Source organism: Phocoena phocoena, chromosome 4 (genome assembly GCF_963924675.1).
Source record: "Phocoena phocoena chromosome 4, mPhoPho1.1, whole genome shotgun sequence".
Taxonomy (NCBI): domain Eukaryota; kingdom Metazoa; phylum Chordata; class Mammalia; order Artiodactyla; family Phocoenidae; genus Phocoena; species Phocoena phocoena.
This window is the reverse complement of record NC_089222.1, coordinates 22,152,354-22,178,059: the sequence shown is the minus strand read 5'-3', so window position 1 is coordinate 22,178,059 and position 25,706 is coordinate 22,152,354. Positions and strand designations below refer to the sequence as shown.

At 51.9% G+C, this 25,706-nt stretch overlaps 1 protein-coding gene across 1 annotated transcript; it reads left to right on the top strand.

Moving 5' to 3' along the window:
* Positions 1 to 2,249: 2,249 nt before the first annotated feature.
* On the top strand, positions 2,250 to 25,706 carry RBP1 (retinol binding protein 1). Its single transcript, XM_065876206.1, has 4 exons — positions 2,250 to 2,453; positions 2,987 to 3,165; positions 22,712 to 22,813; positions 25,472 to 25,706. The coding sequence occupies exons 1-4, from the start codon at positions 2,381 to 2,383 to the stop codon at positions 25,523 to 25,525; spliced, it is 408 nt and encodes a 135-aa protein (XP_065732278.1). The 5' UTR covers positions 2,250 to 2,380; the 3' UTR covers positions 25,526 to 25,706.

Genomic DNA, 25,706 nt, shown 5'->3' with positions numbered 1-25,706 from the left:
CACAGCCAGCTTCAAACCAAGTGTTCTGCCTCTAAAGCCTTCCCTCACAACCAGCCCCCAGCTGCAGGTAACAGCACAGCCAGCAGGGGCTACACTTGGGAGAGCCCTCCTGGGAGGAGACCCAGCAGGGCAGGAGTATACTTAGCCACTGGGAGACTAGACCAAGACAGACAGGAACCGGGCAAAAGCAGGCTGAACTAAGCGCCATGGGCCAGCTCAGAAGACTGAGGCTGGCTGAGCAGATGACCGAAGCTGCCAGGGGAGGGGGCAGCGGCCAGACCGTTCATCTTGGGCTGAACAAAGGAGAACCGACTAGAGAGGTGGGGAAGGGGCGGCCTCTGCCTAGTGCATGAGGGGACCCACTGGGCATGGCAGAGAGCCAGCCCTGACCGGCCCTTGCTGTGCACCTTCAGACTGGGCGGGGCGGGGATAGGCTGCCCACTGTCCCATTGAGATGAGCCCTGGGCTGGCCAGGGAAGGCTGCAGAGCCAAGGCCTGTGTGAACGACTGATGGTGTGAGCGTGAGATGAGATGGGAAACAGGCCTGATGAGGGGTACAGCTGTCCACAGCCGTGGCCCTCAACCAGGGGTGATTTTGCCCCCCCGGCCCCCGGCCTGGGGCATTTGGCAATGTCTGGAGACATCTTTGTGGGAGGTGCCAACTGATATCTGGCATGTAGAAGCCAGGGATGCTGCTAAAACTCCTACATTACGTAGGACAGACCCCTCCCCACCGACAAAAAATTATGCGGTCCAAACTGGAGACAGTGCCAAGGTTAAGAAACCCTGGTGTAGAGCAGGTCAGATGAGAGAGGCTGAAATCCAAGCCACTCCCTGGGATGAAGCTGCCCCTACTCTGATGAAGAGGTATCTTTTCCTAACTCAGCCAGATGTAGTGTGAAGACTCACAAGAGCCTGGGGAGGGTGGGCGGGGAGGGGGTGGGGTTGGAGCCATTGTAGAGCTAGAGTGGGAGGAGAATGTACCTGCTGTGAGTTGTGCTGTGAGTTGTGCAAAAAGCAATTTAAAAGAGTTGTTTAGTCTTTAATAGAGGTCAAAAAGTCAACCCACATGATTATGTCATCTCCTTGCTGGCAAAGACAGAGGTTTTAAAACACCATAACATACTCACCAAGTGAGAAATAAGATGTGCTCAAAGATCTTCATTGCAGTACTGCTTCTTATAGTAAAAGATCGGAGCATAATATATACATACATGTCCAGCAGTGGGGGACAAGCTGGATACACAATGGAATATCCTGCAAAAGAATGAGGTCTCCAGAACAGAGTAAGTGAAGAAAGCTAAGTGCACAGCACTGTGAAGTGTTGGACTGCCACTAGGTGAAAGCCAGGGGAAAGTCGACAGTGTACTGATAATTGCTTACATTTGCATAAAGCAGTGGATCTCAAACTTCACTCTGCAGAGGGCCTTTTTTTAACCACACTTACTTCAAGCAACATCAGCCTTGTTTATTTTTATTTTTTAATTTATTTATTTTTTAATTTTACTTTTTATTTTTGGCTGCGTCGGGTCTTCGTTGCTGTGCGCAGGCTTTCTCTAGTTTCGGCGAGCAGGGGGTACCCTTCGTTGAGGTGCGTCTCATTGTGGTGGCTTCTCTTGTTGCAGAACACAGGCTCTAGGCACGTGGGCTTCAGTAGTTGTGGCGCGTGAGCTCTAGAGCGCAGGCTCAGTAGTTATGGCGCACGGGCTTAGCTGCTCCGCGGTAAGTGGGATCTTCCCGGACCAGGGATCGAACATGTGTCCCCTGCATTGGCAGGCGGATTCTTAACCACTGTGCCACCAGAGAAGTCTCCCAGCCTTGCTTTTATTTGGGGGAGGGATGTGGGGAGTGCCCAACTTTTCTTTCCCGGAGTTGAACTGCCCAGCTTTCTGGATCTTGGATCCCCACCGGCCACCCGCGCTGTAAGCCTGTACGTGGTCTCCTTCCCTAATCACTCCAGCAAATGCAGGAGAATGTTTCCCCACCCTCAAGTGGCCGCTGAATGTGAGAAGTTCAAGGCGTTTGAAGGAATCCCGCAGGAACCGAAAAGTTGGAATCAATAAAACACCCCTCACCTCCACCGCCATCTCCTTTTCCTTCCTAGGAAAGGAAACTGAACGTCTGAACTAGGCGGAGGCGGGCCTGGGACAACCTGGCCCTCCGACATCCCCGGCCCCGCCCCGCTGAGGGGGGAGGAGCGACAGCTACGGTGGATCCTCCCGCTGGCTTTGTGCGCGCTTGCAATCCAGCTGTCGCCGCCCCACGAGCCCCTGCCCCCCGAGGGCGCACATTTCCGGGCCGCCCACCACCCGGATCGCACCGCGAGCCCAGATCTGCTCCCGCCCGCTCTGTCCCGCTCCGGCCCCAGTCGCCCCCTGAAATGCCGGTCGACTTTACCGGGTACTGGAAGATGCTGGCCAACGAGAATTTCGAGGAGTACCTGCGCGCGCTGGGTAAGCGCTGCCCGCCGCGCTCTGCCCGGGGCGCCCGGCCGGGCCGCTGGGGGTGGGATCCCGGCGCCCTCCCGAGCCGGCCACCCACCCGCCTGCCTCCGCCGGCCAAGCCGCCGTCCTGAGCACCCCGACCGGGGAAGGGGCGTCTCCAGGGGACCAGCAAGTGCGAATTGGAGGACGGGGCTTATTAGGGTTCATGGTGGTCAGTGTCTGATGGTTGGCTCTCGAAGTGGATAATTTCATTAGGAAAGCTGGGCTTGGTTGGCAGCTTTAGTTTTCAAAAGGTTAGCATAAGGGTAGAAAACTTTGTTGTAAAAAAAAAAAAAAAGCAAAGAAAAGAAAGAAAGAAAAAGACAGACCAGCTAGCTGCACGCAGAGGCCTTGCTATTCGAGCAGAGGACCCCGATGGTTTTCTTGGGTCGGGGGGGGCGGGTGGGGGGAGAAGCGGGCTCCTAGGGCCCGCTACCTTGGCAACAGTTCTCTGAATTTTCCAGTCAACCCTCTGCTCCTTTCTGCCCCTGCGCTCCCTGCAGATGTCAACGTGGCCTTGCGCAAAATCGCCAACTTGCTGAAGCCAGACAAAGAGATCGTGCAGAACGGCGACCACATGATCATCCGAACGCTGAGCACTTTTAGGAACTACATCATGGACTTCCAGGTTGGGGAGGAGTTTGAGGAGGATCTGACGGGCATAGACGACCGCAAGTGCATGGTGAGGCTTTGCATACACCTGGGCATCTGCTGCCCCGGGGTCCTGACGGAAGGCAGGGCTAGTTCATCTGAGAGGGGAGCAAGCACCTTTGTGTTCTTAGGGGCCCAAGATCTTCACGCTCCCAGCCCCCAAGGTAGGCAGCTCTCGACTTATCAAGCATACCCTCCGAAATGAAAGCTGTGGTTTGTTGAGTCTCTGCTGTGTCCCGGCATTGGTGCTTTATACACTTGCCTTCATCTAATCCTCATAACAACCCCTGAAGGAGGTCTCAGTACGCCCATTTTACAGATGAAGAAACAGTCTCAAAGAGACGAAGCAACATGCCCAGAGTGACACAGCTAGGGAGGGGCTGCGCAGGAATTCCAGGCAAATCTGTTGACTCTCTTCCCTGGCTGAACTGTAGGCTGGGGGAGGAAGGAGAGAAGGGAGGAAAGCAAGATGAAACACAGGCAACCCTTCTGAAGTGTAAACTTCCTACAGGACCTAGCACGAAGCCACTCTAGGAAGCAGGGGGCACCGTGACTCTGCCTTCTGACCTGCCCCTCTTCATCCCCAAAGTGGGGTTTGGCTCTTGGCCACCCCCTTCCCCACCCTGTCCTCCGCTGCCCCCAAGCTTCCTTTGAAGCTTGCAGCCAACAACCTACTCAGTAGGTCAGTGCCACAGCAGCCCAGGCCAGAGGAGGCAACAGTGGGGGAAGGGAGTGAGCCCCCTGCCCCCAAGGGTGGGAAGCTGGTGACCCGGAGACCCCAATTAGCGCCACCACAGCAGCCTCCGGAAGGTCAGCCCGGGGCCTCCATCAACATTCTTGGGGTCGCTGGGAGGTCAGGGTGCTCCGGGTCTCCCTTTCCCAGTCCTGGGTCCAGAGCTAGCTCACTCCCACCCCCAGGGAGCTGCTTTGCTTACTGATAAGCTTCTCCCCTACGCCTCTTCCCCTCCCCCTCCTACCCTTTACTGAGAGTCTGCTCTGTGCCCTGCACTGTGCCAGCTGCTTTACACCACAGCCCAGTGAGGGAGGGGTTAGTAATCCCATATTTTACAATGACTGAGGCTCCCAGAGGAGATTCCAGAGACTGCACTTTGAGGCCCACACTCCTGCTCGGGGCCAGGCTCCTCTGTGGCTACCCTTTGTAGAAACCAGGTGTCTGGGGTTTGTCAGGACTGTGGTTGAAGGAGTGCCGGTGTCTGGGGATGAGGAACCCCGGGCCAGGATGACTCACCCCCCTACTTGTTGATTCATCTGAAGAGGATCTGAGTTAGTGTCTGAGTCTGCGCTTGGAATGGTGGCGGAAGAGGGGTGGCCGCCAGGGAGGATCCTTGGAGAGGCCACCGTGGGGAGAAAACACTACTGTTGTAGGGAAATGTCAGGTTGTGCCAGCCCACTCTTGAGGTACTTACAGGGCACAACAAACATCTCTATTTATTTTGGGTCACTGCCACCTCTGGAATGTGCTGGCTTACACTTACTTGGCTAATTGTCTTCGCTGTTTCAGTCCCACCCTCATCCATTACTGTATGAAACATTTATTGATCACCTAGTAATACTAGTTAATATAGGCAGACCTCGGAGATATTGTAGGTTCAGCCCCAGACCCCCGCAAAAAAACGAACATCACAATAAAGCAAGTGACACGAAGTTTTCTGTTTCCCAGTGCATATCAAACTTACGGTTACACTATACTGTGGTCTATTAAATGTGCAGTAGTATTCTGTGTAAACAACAGTGTATATACCTTAGTTAAAAACTACTTTAGGGACTTCCCTGGCGGTCCAGTAGTTTATACCTCACACCTCTAAACCTGGGGGCACGGGTTCGAGCCCTGGTCGGGGAACTAAGATCCCACAGGTGGCGCGGCCAAAAAAAAAAAAGAAAAACTACTTTATAGCTAAAAAAATGCTCACCACCATCTGAGCCTTTGGCAAGTCGTAATCTTTTTGCAATAGTAATGTCAAAGATCACTGATCACAGATCACCGTAACAAATAACGAAAGAGTTTGAAATACTGCGGGAATTACCAAAAGGTGACACAGAGACCCAAAGTGAGCAAATGCTGTTGGGAAGATGGCACCAATAGACTTGCTTGATGAAAGTTGCCACAAACCTTTAATTTGTAAAAAACACAATATCTTTGACGTGCAATCAAACGAGGTATGCCTGTACTCTTCAAGGCTGAAGTACCTTTCCCATTTTATTTTAACTCAGTGAATCTTCACAATGCTGGTTTCAACCCCATTTTACAGATAAGAAAACCAAGGCAGGATTTCTTGTTGTGTGACCTTGGGAGGTTAAGGAAATGGCAGAGGGAGGATTTGAATGCGGTCTGACCCAGCGGAACATGTCACAATCTCTGATGTCCAGGAACTCACAGTCTTTGTGGTAGAGACAGACGCACACACAGTCAGAACACAGTGTGATCAGTGGTGACAAAGGGAAGCTCCAGAGGAGGGCATCTCAGAAGGAATTCTGGAGGTGGTGACTTCTCCAGTTACTTGTAACAAAAAAGAGGTGGGGGGCTTCCCTGGTGGCGCAGTGGTTGAGAGTCCGCCTGCCGATGCAGGGGACGCGGGTTCGTGCCCTGGTCCAGGAAGATCCCACATGCCGCGGAGCGGCTGGGCCCGTGAGCCATGGTCGCTGAGCCTGCGCGTCCGGAGCCTGTGCTCCGCAACGGGAGAGGCCACAACAGTGAGAGACCCGCGTACCACAAAAAAAAAAAAAAAAAAAAAGAGGTGGATGGGATGGGTTTGGACACAAAGGAAGGGGCACATGGCCACCCTCTTTTTTCGGCCCTTAAGCATTAGGACAGTAGTAGGTGAACAGATCAGGGAGCCCAGCAGCTGGGCAAACTCAATGACATTGTATGAGGACTCGTGGTCACCTTTGCTGTCCCGGGACTCAGGGCGGCCCCCTCCCAAGTATTATAGATGGCACGCGCTAACCGTGCTGTTGCCTGTTGGGAGGATGGACGGCCCTCTGCTCTGGCCTTCCCTTGGCCCTTGCACTGCAGAGAAGCCCTTCTCCCCTGCTGCCCAGCTGGAGGGGGGCCACAGGGAAGAGCACGGCTGGGGGAGAGCCTAGGATAATAGAATGATGGCAACTGTCCAGCCTCGTGCTTGTGAATGAAGGGGAGCTGCCTGCAATAGACCACATGGCCAAGGCCTGGAGGGTCCTCGGGGACCCCCCTCGGGGGGTCCTGGGCAAGGTGGTTGCCAAAGAGAGCGCACCACTACCCCTTCTAATCCCCGTGCTCTGCAGCCACCAGCCGGGAGCAGTGGCTGGAGGAAGCCAGCTCTCAGCATCAGGTTGGCCTCATTCTAACATGTACTTCCCAGCACATTACAAGGATCTCATTGCTCACCTGTTCTGTTCATTCCTCTCTTGGTCCTATAAGCATTTCGTGGTGCTCACTCTGTCTTTGCGGCCCTTGCGTTACTAAGATGAATCGCACAAGAGTCCCGCCCTCGTGGAGTTCAGTGTAGTGTGGGCAGCAGACCAAAGCAGTCACTCATACTGAGATGGTGTGTTGATGGAGAAGGACAGGCAGAGAAGGGCCCCCCCGGGTCTGGGAGATCAGGGGCTGTTCCCACAGGAAGTAGAGTCTGAGTAGTGGCTTGAAGGATAGGCAGGAATTAGGCGAACAGAAAGGGGACGAGAGGAAGGCCAAGGCCAAGAGAACAGCACTTGGAAGGTGCTATTTCAGACCTGTCCCACACCAGTCCTGGGCTCAAGCCCGGGGACACAGAGGCAGCAAGGCCTCCTGGAGCACCCAGGCCAGTGGAGGAGACAGACACAGCCTCAGGCCATTACAGCCCAGTGCAGTGATGGAAGCACAGCAGGCTAGGAGGGCAGGGATGGGGGAATGGGGGACAGGCAGTGGTCAGGGAGGGCTCCCGGGAGGAGGTGACGGCTGAGGCAGCCTTGAAGGACAAGTAAGAATTAGGGCGGATGTGGAGAGCATTTCAGGCGAAGGGAACCACGTGCACAAAGGCCCAGAGGTCAGAAAAGGCCTGGCTGGGAGGGGTTTCATCCGGGACAGAGGTGCAGTCTGCAAAGACTTCATGTGGCCAGAGTGCAGGGTGTGGCTGGGAAAGAGGGCAGTGCTGAGGACCCAGTGGGGAGCCTGGATGTGGCCGCGACATGCCCCAGGGAGCCTTCTGGGAGAGGCGTGGTCAGGCTGCCATCCTCTGCAAAGGGCCCAGAGGCTCAGAGAGCTCTGCTCCTGCCTCTTTCCGTGGGAACCTTATCTGTCTTCTGGAACAGCAGCCAGAGGATGAAATCTGGCCTGCAGATGTGTTTTGTTTGGCTCACACAATGTTTGACAAATTTAAGAGCCAGTTGCCAATGATTGCCAAAGATTGTAAGATGTCATAGAAAAATCCATATTTCTGGCTGTTTGTACCCCAGTAAAATCAAGACTGCTGAAAATGCTGGGTGCCCTTTTATTCCTGCACCTTGTGGATGCCCAGGATACTGTCGCAGCTCCTTCTTTAAGATGGGACCTTCTCCACTCTTCCACAGCCCTCCCCCGACCCGGTACCTAAAGTCAAAGATCAAACAGCCGTACGTCACTGTTTGCACCGTGTGTTCCTTAGAGCAGTGGTTCCCGAAGCTGAGACTGGCAGTGGCGGCAGCAGCAGCGTGAGAACTTGTGAGAAACACAGATTCTCCAGCCAGACCCCTGGTGGATCAGAAACTCTGGGAGCGGGGCCAGCAATCTGGGTTTCAGTAAGCCCGCCAGGTGGTTCTGGTGCAACTAAACCTTGAGAACCACCGCTTTGGAGAAAAGAAACCTCTCTGTACCTGTGTCTCTGTAAAAAGTGGGCAACACTCATGATGTTTCTTAGGCACTCAGGTGTAGAGGGCCACATGCTGGCTTAGTCCGTCGCTGGACCCCTGTGGACATGGCAGTCCATGCCCAGAACCACCTGAAATGGCTCTGCGGTCTCTCCCCAGGCTGATGGGTGGAGGGGCTCAGATCTGTGTAGCCGGGATCGCTCAGCTCCCACCTGCAGTCTTTTCTATTCAGATCTTTACATGACCACAAGTAGCCAGGGCTGTGGTTTTGGTAGAAGTGTATCAAGACTGGACTCAGCTTTTCTCCACCGCCTCCTGCACGCCTTTATCCATTAAAATGAAATCTCAGGTTCAGTTTGAAACCAGTATTATTTATTGAATCTAGCAGATGGAGGCTTTGGCAGGGTGGGGACCTTCCTAAAAGGAGATGCTCCTTGGCTTCAAATACCGTTCCCCACGCCGGGGCCAGGGAGCCCTTCGGCACAAGGAATGATCGGGTTCCTGGTTCCCAGCTTCCCCGGCACAAGCAAGCTTTTGTGGGAGAAGACGAGCCTCGGCAGAATTCCCAGCCGGGAGCCTGGCTCTGCATGGTGGGGGCAGAAGGGCCATTTGTCATCCCTGTGGACACCAGGTCAGGTTTTCCCTGGGGGAGGCAGCTATGTTCACTCAGCAGCCAGCACCTCCTCCCAGGCTGCGGCCTTGGCTTCATCTCCAGCCTTGAACTCAGGATGACCCCTTCCACAGAGCCTGCCTTCCACTTCCAGCCCTCTGTTGCTTTCTTTGTTTTCACTGTAAAAGGAAAAAAAGAATTCAAATGGCACAGGAGAAAGTGGACTGAAAAGGAAAGGACCCCTTCCCTTACTTGGCCTCATTCCCACCCCCTAGAGGTTATCGCTGTTACTGTTTCTGGTGGATCTGTGCAGAAATCTTCCTCGAATATAGAAGCCATCCAGCCATGGAGTTATTGAGAAGGTGATTTGTCAATATTTCTATCTAAAGCCGAAAAAGACAGAAAGAGGGAGAGACAGAGAGAGAGAAAGAAAGAAGAAAGGGAGGAAGGAAGGAAGGAAGAAAGAAAAAAAAATCTACTTCTTAGCACATTGTTTTCTCACTTCCGTATCAGCACTTACATGTTTCCTTCCCTTCCCTCCCTGACTGACTTTCCTCCATCCATCCATTCATCTAAGTATATATGGTAATACATGATATCTACCAAACTGCTGTTAATGCTTTGGTTTAAATTCTTTTGCCAGCTTTCTTCTGATCCTATTCTTGATTCATTAAAGAGGTTTCTTTTTTGGTTCTTATTTGCCGAAGGCAGAATTCACTCCCTGGGCTGCAGAGCTGAGAATGCCGTTGGATTTGGAAGCCTTCTGAGAGCCGCCCCTGCTCAGATCATGCCCCCAGCATTTGGCAGGGTCTTTTCCAGGAAGGAAACACGGAGTCTCTTTCATGTCTTAGCTAAAGTTCTTCGACCTTTGAAATCGGTGTCAGCAGCATACTTTTGAGGATTACAAAAGGAAGAATTAAAGCAACCCAAATAAAATTCACAAAGTAACTTTCAAGAATCACACACTTGTTTGTTAGGTTTTGTTTTTTATTAGGCAGGAACAAAGGAAAATAACGTGCTAAATCCTTACTGAGTGCCATGCCTGTCCCAGATGATTTTAGCACTTTTTCTCTTTTGGTCCCCACAGCAAATGCTGTTCAGTGAGTATCATTATGCCCATTTTACAGATGGGAATCTGAGGCTCCGAGTTGAGGAATCAGCCCGAGGTCATCCAGCCAGCTGGTGGCAGAGGAAGGGTTCTAACTAGTTTATTTATAAAGCTGTTACAAGGTCTCCTGTGGAGCTCTGCGGAGTTCCTTATTGTGAGGCTCATCGCAACCTGGAGGTGAGCACAGACAGTACTGACAAGGCTTGGGGGTGTGGAGAAGGAGTGCTGGTAGTGGAGTCAGACATCTGGTTTTAAATCCTCCTCTATTACTCAGTTAACAAAGTGACCTTAAATGACTTGGACCCGCTGCCTCTGTTTTCACATCTGCAAAATGGGCATCACGATTGCTGCTTCACCCGGCTCACAGCAAATTCTGAGGACCATGGTGATAGCACAGAAGACAGGGCCTGGTGAAGCCACAGTACTATGTGCAATAAGTGGGCAAAGCCCTTCTGATACCCTAGACTGCAGGCAAAGCGAACTTGTGTTGGCCAGATGTTTACTGGAGGATTACAGCTGTTTGTTTTTCTGACCGTCATTGCTCCCCTTATTTGGTGGGAATGACCCCTACTTACCTGTGGGTTCTGGTGAAGCTGCAAATCCCAGTACATTGTGTCTCCTGGGATGAGCACCTTAAACCAGGGCCATGACAGTATCCCGTGGCCTGTCCCATGATTGTGCGTTTGACCTGCACTGGGCCAGTCGTACGTTTCCTGCCACCCTCCATGGCTGCATGCAGAAGTCCAACAGAAGGAGAAAATAAGATGAGGCTGGTAGATAAGCAGAAATGAGAGAGAGAGAGAGAGACAAACCTCAGCATCGGAGGGTTGCTGGAACTCCTGACACTTAATGCCATTCTGAGACTTTTCGTCTGTACTAGAACCAGCAAATACATGCCCTTTCTTTCCCCTGAAACTATTTGAACTGGTTTCCTGTTGCTTGCACCTAAAAACATCCTATGACATACAGAGCTCACAGATCATAGGTTAAAAACCACGTAAGTAGTTAAAGCAGTAGTTCTCAGACTTGAACTTGCCCCACATCCAGAGTTTCTGATTCAGAAGGTCTAGAGCAGGGACCAAGAACTTTTCTAACAAGTTCCTGACTAATGCCGATGCCGTGGGTTCAAAGATCGTGCTTGTCATAACTATTAAGAAAGAGAAATGAGGAAGTGGGCTGGCCCACGCCCGGGTTCCAGCAATGGTCTCGTCATGATTCAGTGTAATAAGCCTGTGCTGGGGTTAAGGGTGCCCAGTTATGGGGGATGAATGAGAGTGGAGAGATGCAGTCCCTGTGGATGGAGTCTGCCTGGGGACACCAAACTTGCAGCAGCCCATGATGGTCTGCAACTGAGGGTCCGAATAAGTGATACCCGTAGTGTGTTCAGCTGGACAAGCATGGGATACAGCAGAGCAACGGGGAGGCTTGTCTTTGAGATGAACCTGGATTTGAATCCTGGGTCCACTCTCCAGCTGTGTTTCCTTGGGGAAGGTACTCTATCCCTCTGGACTTCAGTGTCCTCATTTGTAAAAAGGAGCCAGAGGTAGCACCACTGATGGGATGTTGTGAAAATTAAATGCGGTGATGAATTGTTTCAAATTTCTATTGCTATGTAACAAACCACTTCAAAACTTAGTGCTCCGAAACTCCGAAACAATAACAGTTGTTTATTTTCTTCATGAATCTGCAGTTAGGCAGGGCTCAAAGGGGGTGACTTGTCCCTGCAGCATGCAATGTCCGTGAGGTGTTGGAGGGTCCACTTTCCAGATGGCTCACTCATACTCACTCTCTACTGGCTGCTGAGCTTCCTTACAACATGGCAGTGGGTTCTGAGAACGAGAGAGCCAAGAGAACAAGGCAGAGTGTATGACATTCTTATAATCTACTTAGCCTCTGAAGTCACATAGCAAGAATTTTGCCATACTCTGTTGGTTGAAGCAGTCACAAAGGCCCACCCATCTTCCCAAGGAAGGGGACATGGACTCCACATCTCAGTGGGGGAGCACGTCGGGTGGAAGATACTTTAGAAAAGTTCAGTGTGCTCTATGCAAACTAAGCTGTGACCACAGTGCCTGGTGTCCGGTGAGTACACAGTGGGAGTTGGAATATTATTCTCTCTGGCTGAAGTTTGCAGGTCTGTCAGGGCTGGGCTCTCGTTTCTGGCTGATCTCAAGTAGCAGGAGAGCCCACAAGGACTCCGTGGGGGTGGGAGAAGGTATGTGGTGCCTGGAGCTGGGTCTCTGCAGGCAGGGTGGGAACTCCACCTCCCTGGGCTGCCTGCCACCCAAGGCAGGCCCTGCGTGGGAGGCTGGCGTGTGAGTTGAAGGAAGAAAGGATGGCCTCAGAGTGTTGGGAGTGGCGCAGGGCTTCACCTTCAGCCCTGCACCCACCTCCAAAAGCACTTGATATATGTTATGTATTCAGCCCTCCAACAATCCTAGCACAGAGGGGCTACTCTCCCATTTAACAGACAGGGACCTGAGGTCCTGCCAGGGTCGCATTCCCAGTTAACTACAGCCCAGGGACTGAACTTCAGATCTCTCTGACTCCCAACTTTGTGTGGTTTACAGAACAGGCTGCCTTCTGCTGGTGTCCCTAAGTGCCCAGGAACCACAGGCCGTTAGAGTGACTGTGGGTTTTTAATTCCGTAGACCACTAGGTAGCCATGAAAGTGATCGCTGTGAAGATAAATGGTAAGTGTTTATGGGCAATCAGTCCACAAGTTCCATAGATTCTGCTTCTTAATATCTCTCTCCCCTTTCCCCATCTTCTGAATATCTCTTGCCTGTAATAATAATAACAGTTAATGTCTCTCATGCTTATTATGTGCCAGGCTTGGCACTGCTGGCCGAGATCTGCGGCTTCCGGGCTGAGGGCAGCTGTTCCTGGCCCTCCTCTAAGCTCTTACTTGTTCACAGCCCATCTCCCTCTGAGGGAAGACCTGGCAGTCCGGCTGTGTCATAACCGGTTCAGTCCATGAACCAGACTGTCATCTTTGGAATCCCATCTCCGCCACTTACAAACTGGGTGGCATTAAGCAAGTTACTTCGCCTCCCTGTGCCTTCACTTGTCTGTGAAATGGGAGTTATTATCAAGTAAGGGATCTACTTCACAAGCTACTTCACAATGAGGATTGGATGCAAGAAAGCCTGCAGTCAACTGCTCCATCAATACGAGCTGTTGTTAGTAATTCTCTCACCTTGTAAACTGTGTGCTCCAGAAGACAAATTCTGGAGGTGGCGATGTGTGAAGGGACACCTGGCCATCCAGAGAAGAGCTAGCGGGGTTACATGTTCAGAGGCTGGCCTGAAAGGGCACTTGCCTCTCCACCCTGATGGAGGACGGTGCGGGGCAGTGGGGTGGGCCTCAAGGCCAAGAGCAGAGGGGAAACCAGTGCTTACTGAGAGTCCAGAGCTGCAACAGGTCCTTGCGACCCCTTGTTTCATTTCATCCTGGTGGCTCTGTTCTGTGGCGGGACTCATTAGCCCCATTTTGCAGATGAAAAAATGGAGGCTCAAAAGGTAAATTGCTGGGGTCACCCAGCTAGAAAGAGGTGGGGATGGATTGGAGCTCAGGCCCGCCTCTATCCAAGGCCATCTTCAGGTCCCTCCTGAACGCCCAGCTCAGTCAGGCAAGCTGCTGTCTGCTGGCCAGACGAGCCCCACAGCCTGCCAGGTTCAATGGCAATGGCATCCATGGTAGGAAGATGTTCACGTGGGCGCAGTAGGGACATGGGTTCAGAGCTGGGGAGAAGGGGGTTGAAACCATGACTCATGCTCTTCCTGGTATGATGACTAAGCGCGCCAGGCCTCAGAAACTCGGGGCCAATGTCACTCCAGTGGTTAACTTGTTTATGTAAGACTAATCTATGGAAGAAGAAACATAGGCCTGGGATATTTTGTCATTTACAAAAAGGTGTCAATTACAAGAGTACCCCTGGAATGTTTTCCGCCATTCATTCTTCTGTTGATTCAACAAATGGTAATGTGCATTTTCTCTGCCATAGATTCTGAGGTAGGGGCTGGTATCCTACAGTGAATAAAAGGATTCCAGAGCCCAGAGAACTCTTGGTCAAGAGACCCTGACCTGCTGTCTCTTCCCTGGTTACTGAGCAACCATCTTTTATCTTCTGGGAACTGTTTGTTTCTGTTCGCCTTGAAAGATAGAAAATAGGGGCCGGAGACTCTCGTGGAAGAGGTGAGGCCTTGGGTGGGCTCTGCCCTCCTGAGCCCCTCTGAGCACCTTCTGGCAGGACGGCCCCTCCTTTATTCCACCCCCACTGCAGGTGAACCTGAGAATAGGCCGATTTCTTACACTTGCCCAAGTAGCAAAGCCAGCTCCGCCTGCCAGCTAAGCAAATATTTGGATTTTCCATTGTATCAGGTTTGGCTGGTTGGAGCCACGTAGGTGTGAAGTGAGGAAGAAGAGATGCTGGTAACTTCTAGGGTCAGAGGTGCAGGATCACACTCCCTGGGGAGTGTCATGCCATGAGAGTCCAGCCTGGCAAAGCCCATTTAGAAGCCTCACTCATGCAGCCCCTGACCTCCCTGCCTCTGTGCAGGCTGTCCCCTCTGCCTGGGATTCCCTCGTTCCTCTTTTCCAGTTTCTACTTCTTCACCTGACTCTCTTGATGTTTTTTGGTGTCGGTTCCAGCATTACCTCCTCCGGGAAGCCTTCCCTGATGGACCTCTGTCTCTACTTCAGAGGCAGACGAGGTGCCTTCCCACTGACAAAATCACCATCACCTGCCTCTACCCAGCACTTGCCGTTTTGCTGGAATTCTCTGTCTGCTTGTCTTCAATAGTCTGTGAGCTCTTGAGAACAGAATCCTCATCTTCCCTGCCTCTATTTCTAGCACACGAGGCTGGTGTGCAGGTGTGGCACCTGCATTTGCTAAATGATGCTTCCTTACGCAGAACCATGATGCAAAGTCTTACTGCTCATTCAAGGGTCAGCTTAGACCAGGGAACCGCAGAGCCCAGTAGCCAAGAGCATGGGCTGTAGAGTCAAACCTCATCTCCGTATTTCATGGCTGGGTGACCTTAAAGCCTCAGTCTCCACATCTGTAAAATGGGGAGAAGCATAACTGCTCCAGGAGGTTTAAAGAATCAACTTGATATGACCCACACTTTAATACCCTGCCCAGTACATAGTGAGTATTAAATAGATGATTTTAGGGTGATGATGGTGATGGTGATAATGACACTGCTGTTATTACTTACACCAGGAAGTACCCAGCACACAACACACAGGTGCTGTTGATGCCAGTTTACATGCGTGTCTTCCCTCCAGCCTGAGCTGCTCCATGGCAGAGCTTGGGTCCAGCCCACCCTTAGGGCCACCCTCAGTGCTGGGCCCCTGCAATGACTGAGCCCAGTTCCACAGGATCCCTGTGACCTTCTCCAGCCTCACTCTCCCCCCCCACCCGCCGCATCCAGAACCTTGGCCTCATGGGGCCTTGAGCTTTCTGACGGTTTGTTGTTTTAAAATTAAGCCTGGGCACTTTCTGGAATGTTTAAGGAATTTAAAATATTTCATGTCAACGTTAGTCTTAAATTTTATCATTTAGTTTGTCCTAAGAATCGTGTTATCATTTGCTGTCCGCTTCCTCATGGTGTTGGAATCACATTTGCCCATGCCCACGAAGCCCTGCTGTGGCTTTACTGGTCTGTAGCTGTTGCTTCTAATGGCTTTTATGTGCCTAATTACTCGTTCGTGTTTTAAGGCCTTATTAATCTAGCTTTAATATGCTTACAGAATGAATCGGCTTTTCCCCCGAATGTGCTGATTTTAGGTCATTGCCGTTCCCCTGGGAAAGGATCAGAGGCTCACCCAACCTGACCTCCCAGGCAGGGCAGCTCATGGACTCAGCCAGAAAGAACTGGGTTCAAATGATGGCTCAAGCCCTAACCCCAAGGAGACTTGGGCTGGTTACTTAACAAGCCTAATTTTGATTGGCTCTAAATCTTGAGGTGGAAAGCCCCCAGCACCACACCTGGCACTTGGCAGGTTCTCAGTTACCTTCCCTGCCCTTCCCACCCACCCACTTATTTCACAGGCACCGGAGGCTGAGAACCTTCTCGTTATTTCAGAAACCCTCAAAGGGTGAAGCACACTGTGACATCAAACTCCAGGAGGAATGGCCAGTTTGTATCTTTTAGCGATTCACGTCAGCTTAGAAAGTGTCTAGTCACTGTCTGGTTTTTCAGTTTCCCCCTTAAATTTAAAGAGCACAGGCTTGGGAGTCAGACCTGGGTCAGTCCTGGCTCTGCCCTTTGCAAGCAGAACTGCCATGGACAAGACCTCCCTTCTGAGGACCTGGCTCTGGAACCACAGAGACAGTAAGGTCCAGTCCCAGCCCTCTGGGAAGTGGCTCTGTAAGCAGAGGGCCTCCCAGAGCTGGGTGGGCGAGTTGGGGGGACCGCTGATCCATCTTTCCCCTGCTCATGAGAGTGGATGTTTGGGGCACGTGGGAGCTTTAAGGAACGTCACAAATTCTTGGCAGCCAAGTTGAATCCCACTATTTGTGGTTCATGCCAGGTCACTGCCAAGAGATGAGTCCATTTAGTGGGAACGGTCTGTCACTCCCAGTATAGGTCACTCATACAGGGTGAGGGGCCTCGAGGCTTCCTTGGAGCCAGCTTCCCCAGGCTGCCTGCGGGAGCTGAGTTTTCTATGTCACCCCAGGGCCAGCTTGGGTTTCTAAGTGGTCAAGGGAGCTGGATAACGGCTTTTGAAGTGACAGTCCCCTGTCAGAGTAATACAAAGCTGTCTTCACTCACCCTTTGGTGCATGTATCTCCGGGAAAGCTGCTGACAAGGCCAAAGTGTTGGAGGTTATTAGTTTTCAATAGAAAAGTGAGACCGGCTTTGCTTTAGAACCAGCTGCCCTGGGCACCAGCTCTTTTGCAGACTTCAGATGGTCTAGGTGGTGAGAATTACCATTGGGAGGGGAGTTGAAGGTGGCCACACTTTCCCCCCGTTCTTGGGTTTGTCTGGGCTTCGTTACAAGGTGGAGTTCCCAGAAGTGGGGTTCTGGGCAGCCTCTGCCTATCCCCATGGTTGGTACCATGCCCACCTCAGCCCCCACTGGTATCTGCCTTCCTGTGTCACTTGAAAAGCACCAGAAACATCTTCTTGCCTGAAACTCCCCCACTAGACCCTGATTAAATGGATTAAGCAATGATGAGTGTCCAAGCTGGGCGACTGAACTGATTGATCTCTTAAGGACCCTTTCAGATCTGCATTCACAGGGCAAGCTGAGCCTCGTCCCAGACTTTGCCTGGTGTGGCAGAGGTGGCTGCTCACCACAGAGGGAGGTCACAGAAGGAGTCCTCGTTACCAGAAGCTATGTTTCGTGTCACAAGGAAACAAGTGACCATTGTTTGCCACATCCCCCTCCCAACGTTCTTTCTTTTGCTTCTTTCCTCTCATTTGTTTGTAGGTGATGGTCCTCCTCCCTGACTCCCCGCCCCCCTTTTCTGTTCTTAGGAGAAATCTGATCCTCTGAGAAATGGCTGGTTTATTCCCACAGGGTACAAAGCTTAGAAAGGAAAATCCATGCCCACCCCATGTGAACATGGAACAGCAAAGTGGGAGAACTAAATCGCATTTTCAGAGCCATCGCGGCTGTCCGTGGGGAGTCTCCAAATAGATCTTCTTTTTAAACAAAGACTAATTAAATTTTAGGGGAAGCGGACATCGCAGGACTCCTGGGCACCCGGCTCAGCAGGCAGCCCCTGCAGGCTCTCCTCTTGGAGCCAAGTCTCCCGGAAAAGAAGGAGCTCCTGAAACACTTAGCCATGGTGAATAGCCTGTCCGGCACTTCTTCACAAATCTCCAACTTAAAAAAGAAAGGCTCTAGTTATTGTTCAGCTTCGACAGGTCATGTGGGCTTTCACTCTAATAGAATAGCCTTCACTTCCTTAAAGCACAGCAGCTCGGTTCCAAGAGGCGAGGGTCCCGAGAGGACGAGCCCCCAGCGTACAAGGGCTTTTGAAGGTGCCTCTTACCTCACGCTGGCTGCTGTCCTGTTGGCCGGAGCCAGTCGCACAGCCAAGGCCAGAATCAATGTGGGTGGGGCCTCACAAGGGCGTGAATGTCATGTGACCCATTGGGAGCCCCAATGGAACAGTCTGCCATAGCAGGTACCATGAATCCCCCTTTTGTAGATGAGGGCACTGAGGCTCAGAGAGGTTCATCCTATCGCCCAAGGTCATTCCACACAGGGACAGAGGACCCAGGTCTGTTGACGATGCTGACAACACTGGGTCAACCTGATACAGGGTGGGAGGGCGGCAGGTACCTGAAGCCCAGGGTAAATTACAGCTGAGCTTCCCAGAGGACAGCCCGGCAGACTCCCTGGCCCACTGGGGAGTGTTCCACCCGGCAGATCAGAGCCATGGGGCTATGTGAGGGCGCAGGCAGCACTGCGGGGTGTTGAAAACATGCTCCAGGCCACAGTCCCAGTTATAGTCTGGCGCTATGACCCTGTCTACCCCCCAGCCTCGTACTTGCCCCTCCTTCAGCACTGGCCTGCTTGTCGTTATTCACTCTGTTTGGGATGCCTTCCCACTTTAAAAACCTAGCTGCGTTTCCTCTGAGAGTGAGGGCCCGCCCCTCCTGGGCACTGCAGCCCCTGTGCTTCCCCTGATGGCAGCACCTACCACCCTGAGCCGTAACTGCCTGGCACTCCTCTGTCTGCCCGTCTCTTTGGTGATCTCTTAGCCCAGGGGCTTTCAGGACACATCTCTGGCTCCCAGCACCCCACACCCAGCAATGGTTGGGCTGAACTGAAGTGTGTTCCTCCCGGGGGCTGCTCAGTCTTAGCATAATGCCCATGTTTTCTCTGCACCCCCAAAAAACTGAGCAGACATTGGCTGGGTGTGTAGCCTGGCCTGGGAAACAAGGGGGCACTGAGTCACGCAAGGCCCGTGTTCCAGCCCAAATTGTTTTCCTCATTAGCTGGGTGACACTGAGAAAGTCACTTAAGCTCTCTGAGCTCAGCCTCTGTATATCCAGTACAGACGAGAATAGTCTCTTTTCTGTCCCACTCACTCTGGGTCAAGAGTCAGCGGGAACTCGGGGCTTGAGAAAGTGCCTGCTCTGGACACTGACATAGCATTTGTGCATTAAGGATCCTTCTCTTGGAGGGCCTGATTTGTAGGGCTCTAAGAAAGGGTTCTCTACACTCAAAGAGCCTTCCGCTCCCTGAATCCCTCGATCTATCATGAAGCCTGAAATTGCACCATCCATCATTCTTTTGGTAAGGTATTTTTATTATCTATATCCAAACGGTCCCTGTTAAAAGATGTCAAATGAATCAGAAAGTGTAACATGTTAGCACAGGAGCAAAGCCTGCTTTACTGGGTTTTTTTAAATTTAATTTAATTTTTTTTATATACAGCAGGTTCTTATTAGTTATCTGTTTTATACATGTAAGTGTATATATGTCAATCCCACTCTCCCTAGCCTGCCTTACTATTTTTTTTTTTAGATTTTTTTTTTTAATTTATTTTTGTCTGTGTTGGGTCTTCGTTGCTGCACGCGGGCTTCTATTGCTGCGGTGAGCGGGGGCTACTCTTCGTTGCAGGGTGCAGGCTTTTCGTTGTGATGGCTTCTCTTGTTGCGGAGCACAGGCTCTAGGTGCACAGGCTTCAGTAGTTGTGGCACGTGGGCTCAGTAGTTGTGGCTCCTGGCGTCTAGAGTGTGGGCTCAGTAGTTGTGGTGCACGGACTTAGCTGCTCCACGGCATGTGAGATCTTACCAGACCGGGGCTCGAACCCATGTCCCCTGCATCGGCAGGCGGATTCTTAACCACTGCACCACCAGGGAAGCGCCTAACCTGCTTTACTATTAATGGACATCTCTTTCGTGCTCATTCTCTGACATTGACCTTGGAAGGGAAGCAGGTGTGAGCCTTTTGGAGATCAAGGTGGTGATCCTTATCAAAACCCTTAAAAATATGCTCACTCTTTCATGTGACAGTTTTTCCTCTGGAAATTTATTCTAAATAAACGTTGTGCTCAAAACTGTATACAAGGAAGTCTTTTTTGTAGTAGCACAGAATTATAAATAACCTAAAAGTCCAAGAATGGGTAATGGGCTAAGTAAGTATGTATGTACAATGAAATACTACCAGGATTGTCCTCATGGGCCTGTGACCAGTGCAGTCCCAGAGGCTTCTGTGCCCAGAAGGGCCCCTCACTTGGTTTAATGCTCTGCTGTCACTGTCTTAAAATTCTTAATCATTTTTTAAAAAGGAGCCCTCATTTTCATTTTGTGCTAGGTGGACACTACAAATTACATAGCCATTTCCTAAATATTATATAACAATTAAAATAATGCTTATGAAGAATATCTGTTGAAATGGAAAATTGCTTCTATCAAGTGAAGAAACTAGAGTGCAAAACCATAAATGATGCAATCCGAACTTTTTAAAAACAAAAATATATGTGTGCGTGTGTGTGTATACACACACACACACACACACACACACGTATAAAGACTGGGCAGAAATACACCAAAATCTAATTATCTCTGAAGAAACAAGATTTTAGGTATTCTTGTTACTACTATATTCTTTTTTGAGCATTTCTCGAGTTTTCCAGGACAGAGGGTATGAATATGCTCATAGACTCTAATATTTCCGGTAGAGACAGAAGTGTATCTATTGTAACTGAGCACCAGTGAGTCTCTCTTGGCCTCTGATAGCGTCTGGAGCCCTCAGTGTGCAGGGTAGACTTCGGGATAAACTCATGAAGAGAAGCTCAGTTGATGAGGAGGCCAAGTGTTCTTACGAGCTCCTTGAATTTGAGGACCGTCTGATTTCAGTCCCCACTTCCCTTCACAGTCTGGGCATGGACAAGGCACCCAGTGAATGGGCATCTTGTCTGTGGCCTGAGGTCGTTAGTGGCCTTTACCCTCGACCCACCTCGTCAGACATTCACTTCATTCTGTCCTGACTTGGAGGTGGGACCTTCTTTCTGGCTTGGGGCTGGACATGTGCCCCGAGTGATCTGTGCACCAGGGTGAGGAACCGCCTGCCCCCCACCAGGTCCTCCTGTGCCCCTCCCCCTCTGGGCTCCAGGAGCAGAGGGCAGATTGATGCCTGTGCAGAGCTGAGGGCACACTGGCTCCACCTGTCCCCCTTGTGCCCGCCTCTCATTGCATTCTTCATCCCAACAGTAGAGGACGGTAGAGATCCACAGTGAGACTGGGGGTTGGGGAGGAAGGGGGAGGTGGTGCTCCCTAGGGAGAGGCCCACTCACTCCACACCCATTTCCCAGATTCCTCTTTCTCTCCTAAATCTTTATCAGGCTCTAGCTGCCTGTTCTCTCAGCTGAGCATGGCAGGAACAGAAGAATCCTAGAACCTTACCTCTGTAAAGCCAAGGCCTCTGAGTTCATGGCCTCTGACACCTCATATGACAGACGTGGGGGGGCCAGAGAAGTGATGGACTTGCTCAGAGCCACACAGTGAAGGGGCAAATGGGGTTCTAACGTCTACAGGGGGAGGCAGGGCCCATGTGGATGGCAGGTGGGTAGCTGCGGATATGGGAGATGCCCACTGCACACAGGTCCCAGTCTAGACCTGTGTGAGCTCCTGGACCATCTCCCCTCTAAATTCCAGCACTTCGAGCCCTGTATTTCTGGGTGGGTCCATGTGCACAGGCTGGGCCTCCTCCTGCTGTCTGTCTGCCCTTCAGCACGCCCAGTACTTGGCGGGGCATGCGGGGCTCAGGGAAGATGTGAGCGCTCAAAGGTGGGGCCGGAGGCAGGGGTGGAGGCCAGACGGGCGGGCAGACCGGGGGCTTCCTCCTCTTTCCCCCACGGTCCCCTGGAATGCGGAACCTGCCTGAGGAGCTTCCTGAGCACGCCCCGCGCTGTTCAATCTCTGTGCCTTTGTCTGGTCGTGGTCCGCAGAGAAACGCTCTCTCCCAGCGCCTGCTTGTCTCTGCTTCCGCTTCGCTCTCCTGTCTTTCAAAGCCCAGCCTGGTGCCTTCTCCTGCCAGCGCCTCCCTTCCCTGAGTCTCCTCTGGGCTCCCGCAGCCTCTGGTCTGTAACTCTGGTGACGCTGGGCACCTAGGGAGGCAGCGTAGTCCAGTGGGGAGGGGGACCTCTGAACATCACAGATCCGTGTTCAGATCTGGCTCTGCCATTGACCCCTGGGTGGACTTGGCAAGTCCCGTAGCCTGATCTGTAGAGCAGAGATGCTAGCCCGTGCTCCACGTGGACAGTCATGAGGATCCAGAGTCAGCGCCGAGAGTGCCTGGAAGAGCTGCCGTTTGTACCCGCAGAGGGTGATGTATATCTAAGGTCATTCTCCAGGCAGTGAAAAGATGTTTGAGGCGGGTGGGGGGCCTCTTTTTTGGTGTCCCAAGACCTTGCAAAGGTTGAAACAGTGAATGAATGAATGAATGTCTGGGGATGAGCAGGATATTCTAAGAAGTCTACCTCTCACCACCGAGATGCAGGCCAGCAGCCTTCACGCACCCCCAAACCTCGTGTGCGCTCAACTCTCAGAAACCCCTCCTCCCTTCCCAGCCCCATTCTCAGCCTTTGCACCGACAGCTCCCGCCCCAGTGACCTTTTCTCCCCTAATTACCCATTTAAATGAAATTTATGAAGGTTTTTGTGAAGTTTAAAACCGATTTGCGGGCTTCCCTGGTGGCACAGTGGTTGAGAGTCCGCCTGCCGATGCAGGGGACACGGGTTCGTGCCCCGGTCCAGGAAGATCTCACATGCCGCGGAGCGGCTGGGCCCGTGAGCCATGGCCGCTGAGCCTGCGGGTCCGGAGCCTGTGCTCCGCAACGGGAGAGGCCACAGCAGTGAGAGGCCCGCGTACCAAAAAAAAAAAAAAAAACCCGATTTGCCTGCTTTAGTAAGAGCACGTGATGGACAAGGAGTATGAGGCTGCAGATTTTCTGAAATGAAATTGACTTGAGCGCACCCTGGATTCTCAAGGTTGGGGCTGCCCCTCCCCCAGCGCCCAGGGGCCGCTGGCTCCAGACTGACAACTGTGATTTTTGGCTCCGCAGACCACGGTGAGCTGGGACGGGGACAAGCTCGAGTGTGTGCAGAAGGGCGAGAAGGAGGGACGTGGCTGGACCCAGTGGATTGAGGGTGACGAGCTGCACCTGGTAGGTTCCGGGGGTACGGGAGTAGGTAAGCCAAGCTGGGCCCCAGAGGCCCTGGTCATGTTGGGGTCTGGATGGACTTTGGAAGTATGCACCATGGGTGGACCTTGGTTCTGCTCTGAAGCTTCACTTCCAAGGCCCTGGGGAAGATGCTTGAGTGACTTTAAAAACTGAGCAATGTGTTTTCAAGGTCTAGGCTGACCCACTTGTCCAATCAGAGGGAGGAGGGGAGGAGATGCATCTGCGAAGCATGAGATGTGGAGCATTCTGTATCTCTTTCCATTGTCTCAGCAGCCCGATGGGCCAGGTACTGTTAAGGTTCTTATTTTGGAGATGAGAACACAGAGGCTCACATCCAAGTAACACAGCCAGAAGATAGAACTTACATTTGCTCCCAAATGATACCTGTTTTCACCATGTCAAATTGTGGCTAGCCAGAGCCAGGCGAGTTCTCTAAGATTCTCAAGACATGATCTTGTTACCTGAAAATTGGGCTCACCTCTTGGTGCGTGTCGAGCCAAAAGATACAACCAAGCCAGCGATCCGGAGAAGGAAGGGTTTATTACTTGGATCAAGTGAGGAGAACACCGGGGACCTTTCCCAAAGCTGTGTCTCCCTGAACAGCAAAATTGGGGAAGTTTTAAACCAGGGGCACATGTGTATTCATGAAGGGGCTTAAGCAGAGGAGAATTCAGCATTGAAATGGGGCAAAGGTCAACAGAGTCCAAGCTTTTTTTTTTTTTTTTTTTTTTTGCGGTATGCGGGCCTCTCACTGTTGTGGCCTCTCCCGTTGCAGAGCACAGGCTCTGGACGCGCAGGCTCAGCGGCCAAGGCTCACGGGCCCAGCCGCTCCGCGGCATATAGGATCCTTCCGGACCGGGTCACGAACCCGTGTTCCCTGCATCGGCAGGCGGACTCTCAACCACTGCACCACCAGGGAAGCCCCAAGCTTTAATTGATTGAAATCATGAGGGTCAGAAAAGGTCCACATCATAATCCCATCCTCCACCTGCGTTGGAGGCCTTAGTTCCCGAGGAACTCAAAGCTGGTTACGTGTATTCCTTGAGAAAGAACCAAGCCTCTGTTTTATCACTGAACTGTGATAAACAAGTCACTGACCTTGACTGCTTTTCCTTGGTTCCTGCATTTCTTCACTTCCCTTAAGATCAGTAATTGCTGAGACCTGTTCAAGGGCAAGCACTGTAGCCAGGCTTAGATCACAAAATGGCTCAGGCCAAAAATGGCTTCTTTATATCCGGGCACTCCCTACCCTATCTGCTTACAATCTCTACAATCTAGGTTGGAGGAGGAGAAGCCTTTCTCGGCTCAGGTGTGGGCCCCACTCACCCTGTCCTCCAGCCTTGGGATCGCTCGTCAAAGCCACTTCTACTCTATCCATTGTCTGGATAAAGCACATCCAAATCCAGAGTAGGGGCCTTAGCCTCTGGGGGGCTAAAAATAACACCTGCCCTCTGAGCAGCGACCTCCTGTCATTCCTTCTGCCACCTTGGAACTCCCCAGCTACTTTCCTTCTGAGAAAGGAGCCTCGTCCAGGTGACCTGGGGTCTATTCTGACTCACCGCGTACTTTTGGGGAGGTGCCTTCCTTCCCTCAACCTCATCTGCAAAACGCCATCCTAGTACATAGGGCTCCTGCCAAGGTCAGGGTCTGCAGGAGCTTTGGGACATGTGAGCGCTGAGAGGAGACACATCATATTCAGAGGCAGTGTCGGCTCGTGTAGAGCCTGGGCTGCAATGTCTGACCTTGAGCCTTTCTCCCTCCTGGGCCTCTGTTTCCTCAACTGCAGAGCAATGAGGGTAGGTTATGTGATCTCCACTGGCCCTGTCAGCTCAGTAGTTCTGTGGCTTTTTGCCAGAGGTTGCAAAGTGCGGGCCACAGGCCTCTTTTATTTGGCCATCCGTGGGCTTCAAATTTCTTCAGCCAGTAATTTAAAAATTAGGAGATGTCACATAAATATTCAGATTTCTAGACTCCTACCAAAACAAACAAACAAACAAAAAGCTTCCGCAGGTGCGGCGACACTGTGCTGTCATTCTTGCTGGCAACACTCAGCAGGGGTTGCCCTGGAGGCAGAGCATGGACTTTCTTAGCTGCATTTAGCACTACCCTGGAGCTTTTAAAAATAGCAATTCCAGGACCTCACCCTCTGAGATACTGATACCAGTCTAGCCTAGAACCCAGGCATTTTTCAAACTCCCCCAGTAACTCTGGCGTGCGGCTGAAGCTTGGAACCACCATGCTGGTTTGCAAACCTGGTCTGCAGTGACCCCTTTGGGGGTTGAGCCTTGTGTCTGGCCCTGATTTCTTGCAGCCCTGCACACAGACTCTGACCTGGGCTCAGGCCTGACGTTCTTAAAGCCTTTGGCTTGTCGAGGGTAGTAGACGGAGGGAGGCATCTGAGAGTCCTGTCAGTCAGCTCTGAGCCACATCTGTCTCCAGCCAGCTCTGTCTGTAGTGCATAGCCAAGACCGATGTCCACTGATCCAGTTCAACTGACTCGCCAAGGAATTGTCTAGTTCAGACCAACTCTTGGGGAGAAATAGCAGTCACGGAGTATTTTCCACGTCCCTGCCCCTGGATCCTCTGAGCCCCAAGTGTGACCTTGCTTTGGCCAATAACAAGAATCTGTTTTTGTTTCAGGAGATGAGAGCGCAGGGTGTGGTCTGCAAGCAAGTGTTCAAAAAGGTGAACTGAAGCCTGAACATACCTTAGTCTCGAGGAATGAGTGGCATGGAAGGGGGGGACAGGGTCCCCCTCTCTGCTCAGCCTGGGGCAGAGAGCCAGCCTGCATCTGTTAGCAGAGTCTGTCTCTCCTGGCTTTGTCTCTTTCCCTTTTCTTCAAACGAAGCCATCCCAATAAAAGTGGTCTCTGCTC

What these genes read in the sequence shown, in the direction of transcription:
- RBP1 (XM_065876206.1), top strand. Translation starts at nt 2,381, where the DNA reads ATGCCGGTCGACTTTACCGGGTACTGGAAGATGCTGGCCAACGAGAAT. An exon ending in GGAGTACCTGCGCGCGCTGG is followed by an intron (nt 2,454 to 2,986) that starts GTAAGCGCTGCC and finishes CGCTCCCTGCAG; the next exon opens with ATGTCAACGTGGCCTTGCGC. An exon ending in TAGACGACCGCAAGTGCATG is followed by an intron (nt 3,166 to 22,711) that starts GTGAGGCTTTGC and finishes TTGGCTCCGCAG; the next exon opens with ACCACGGTGAGCTGGGACGG.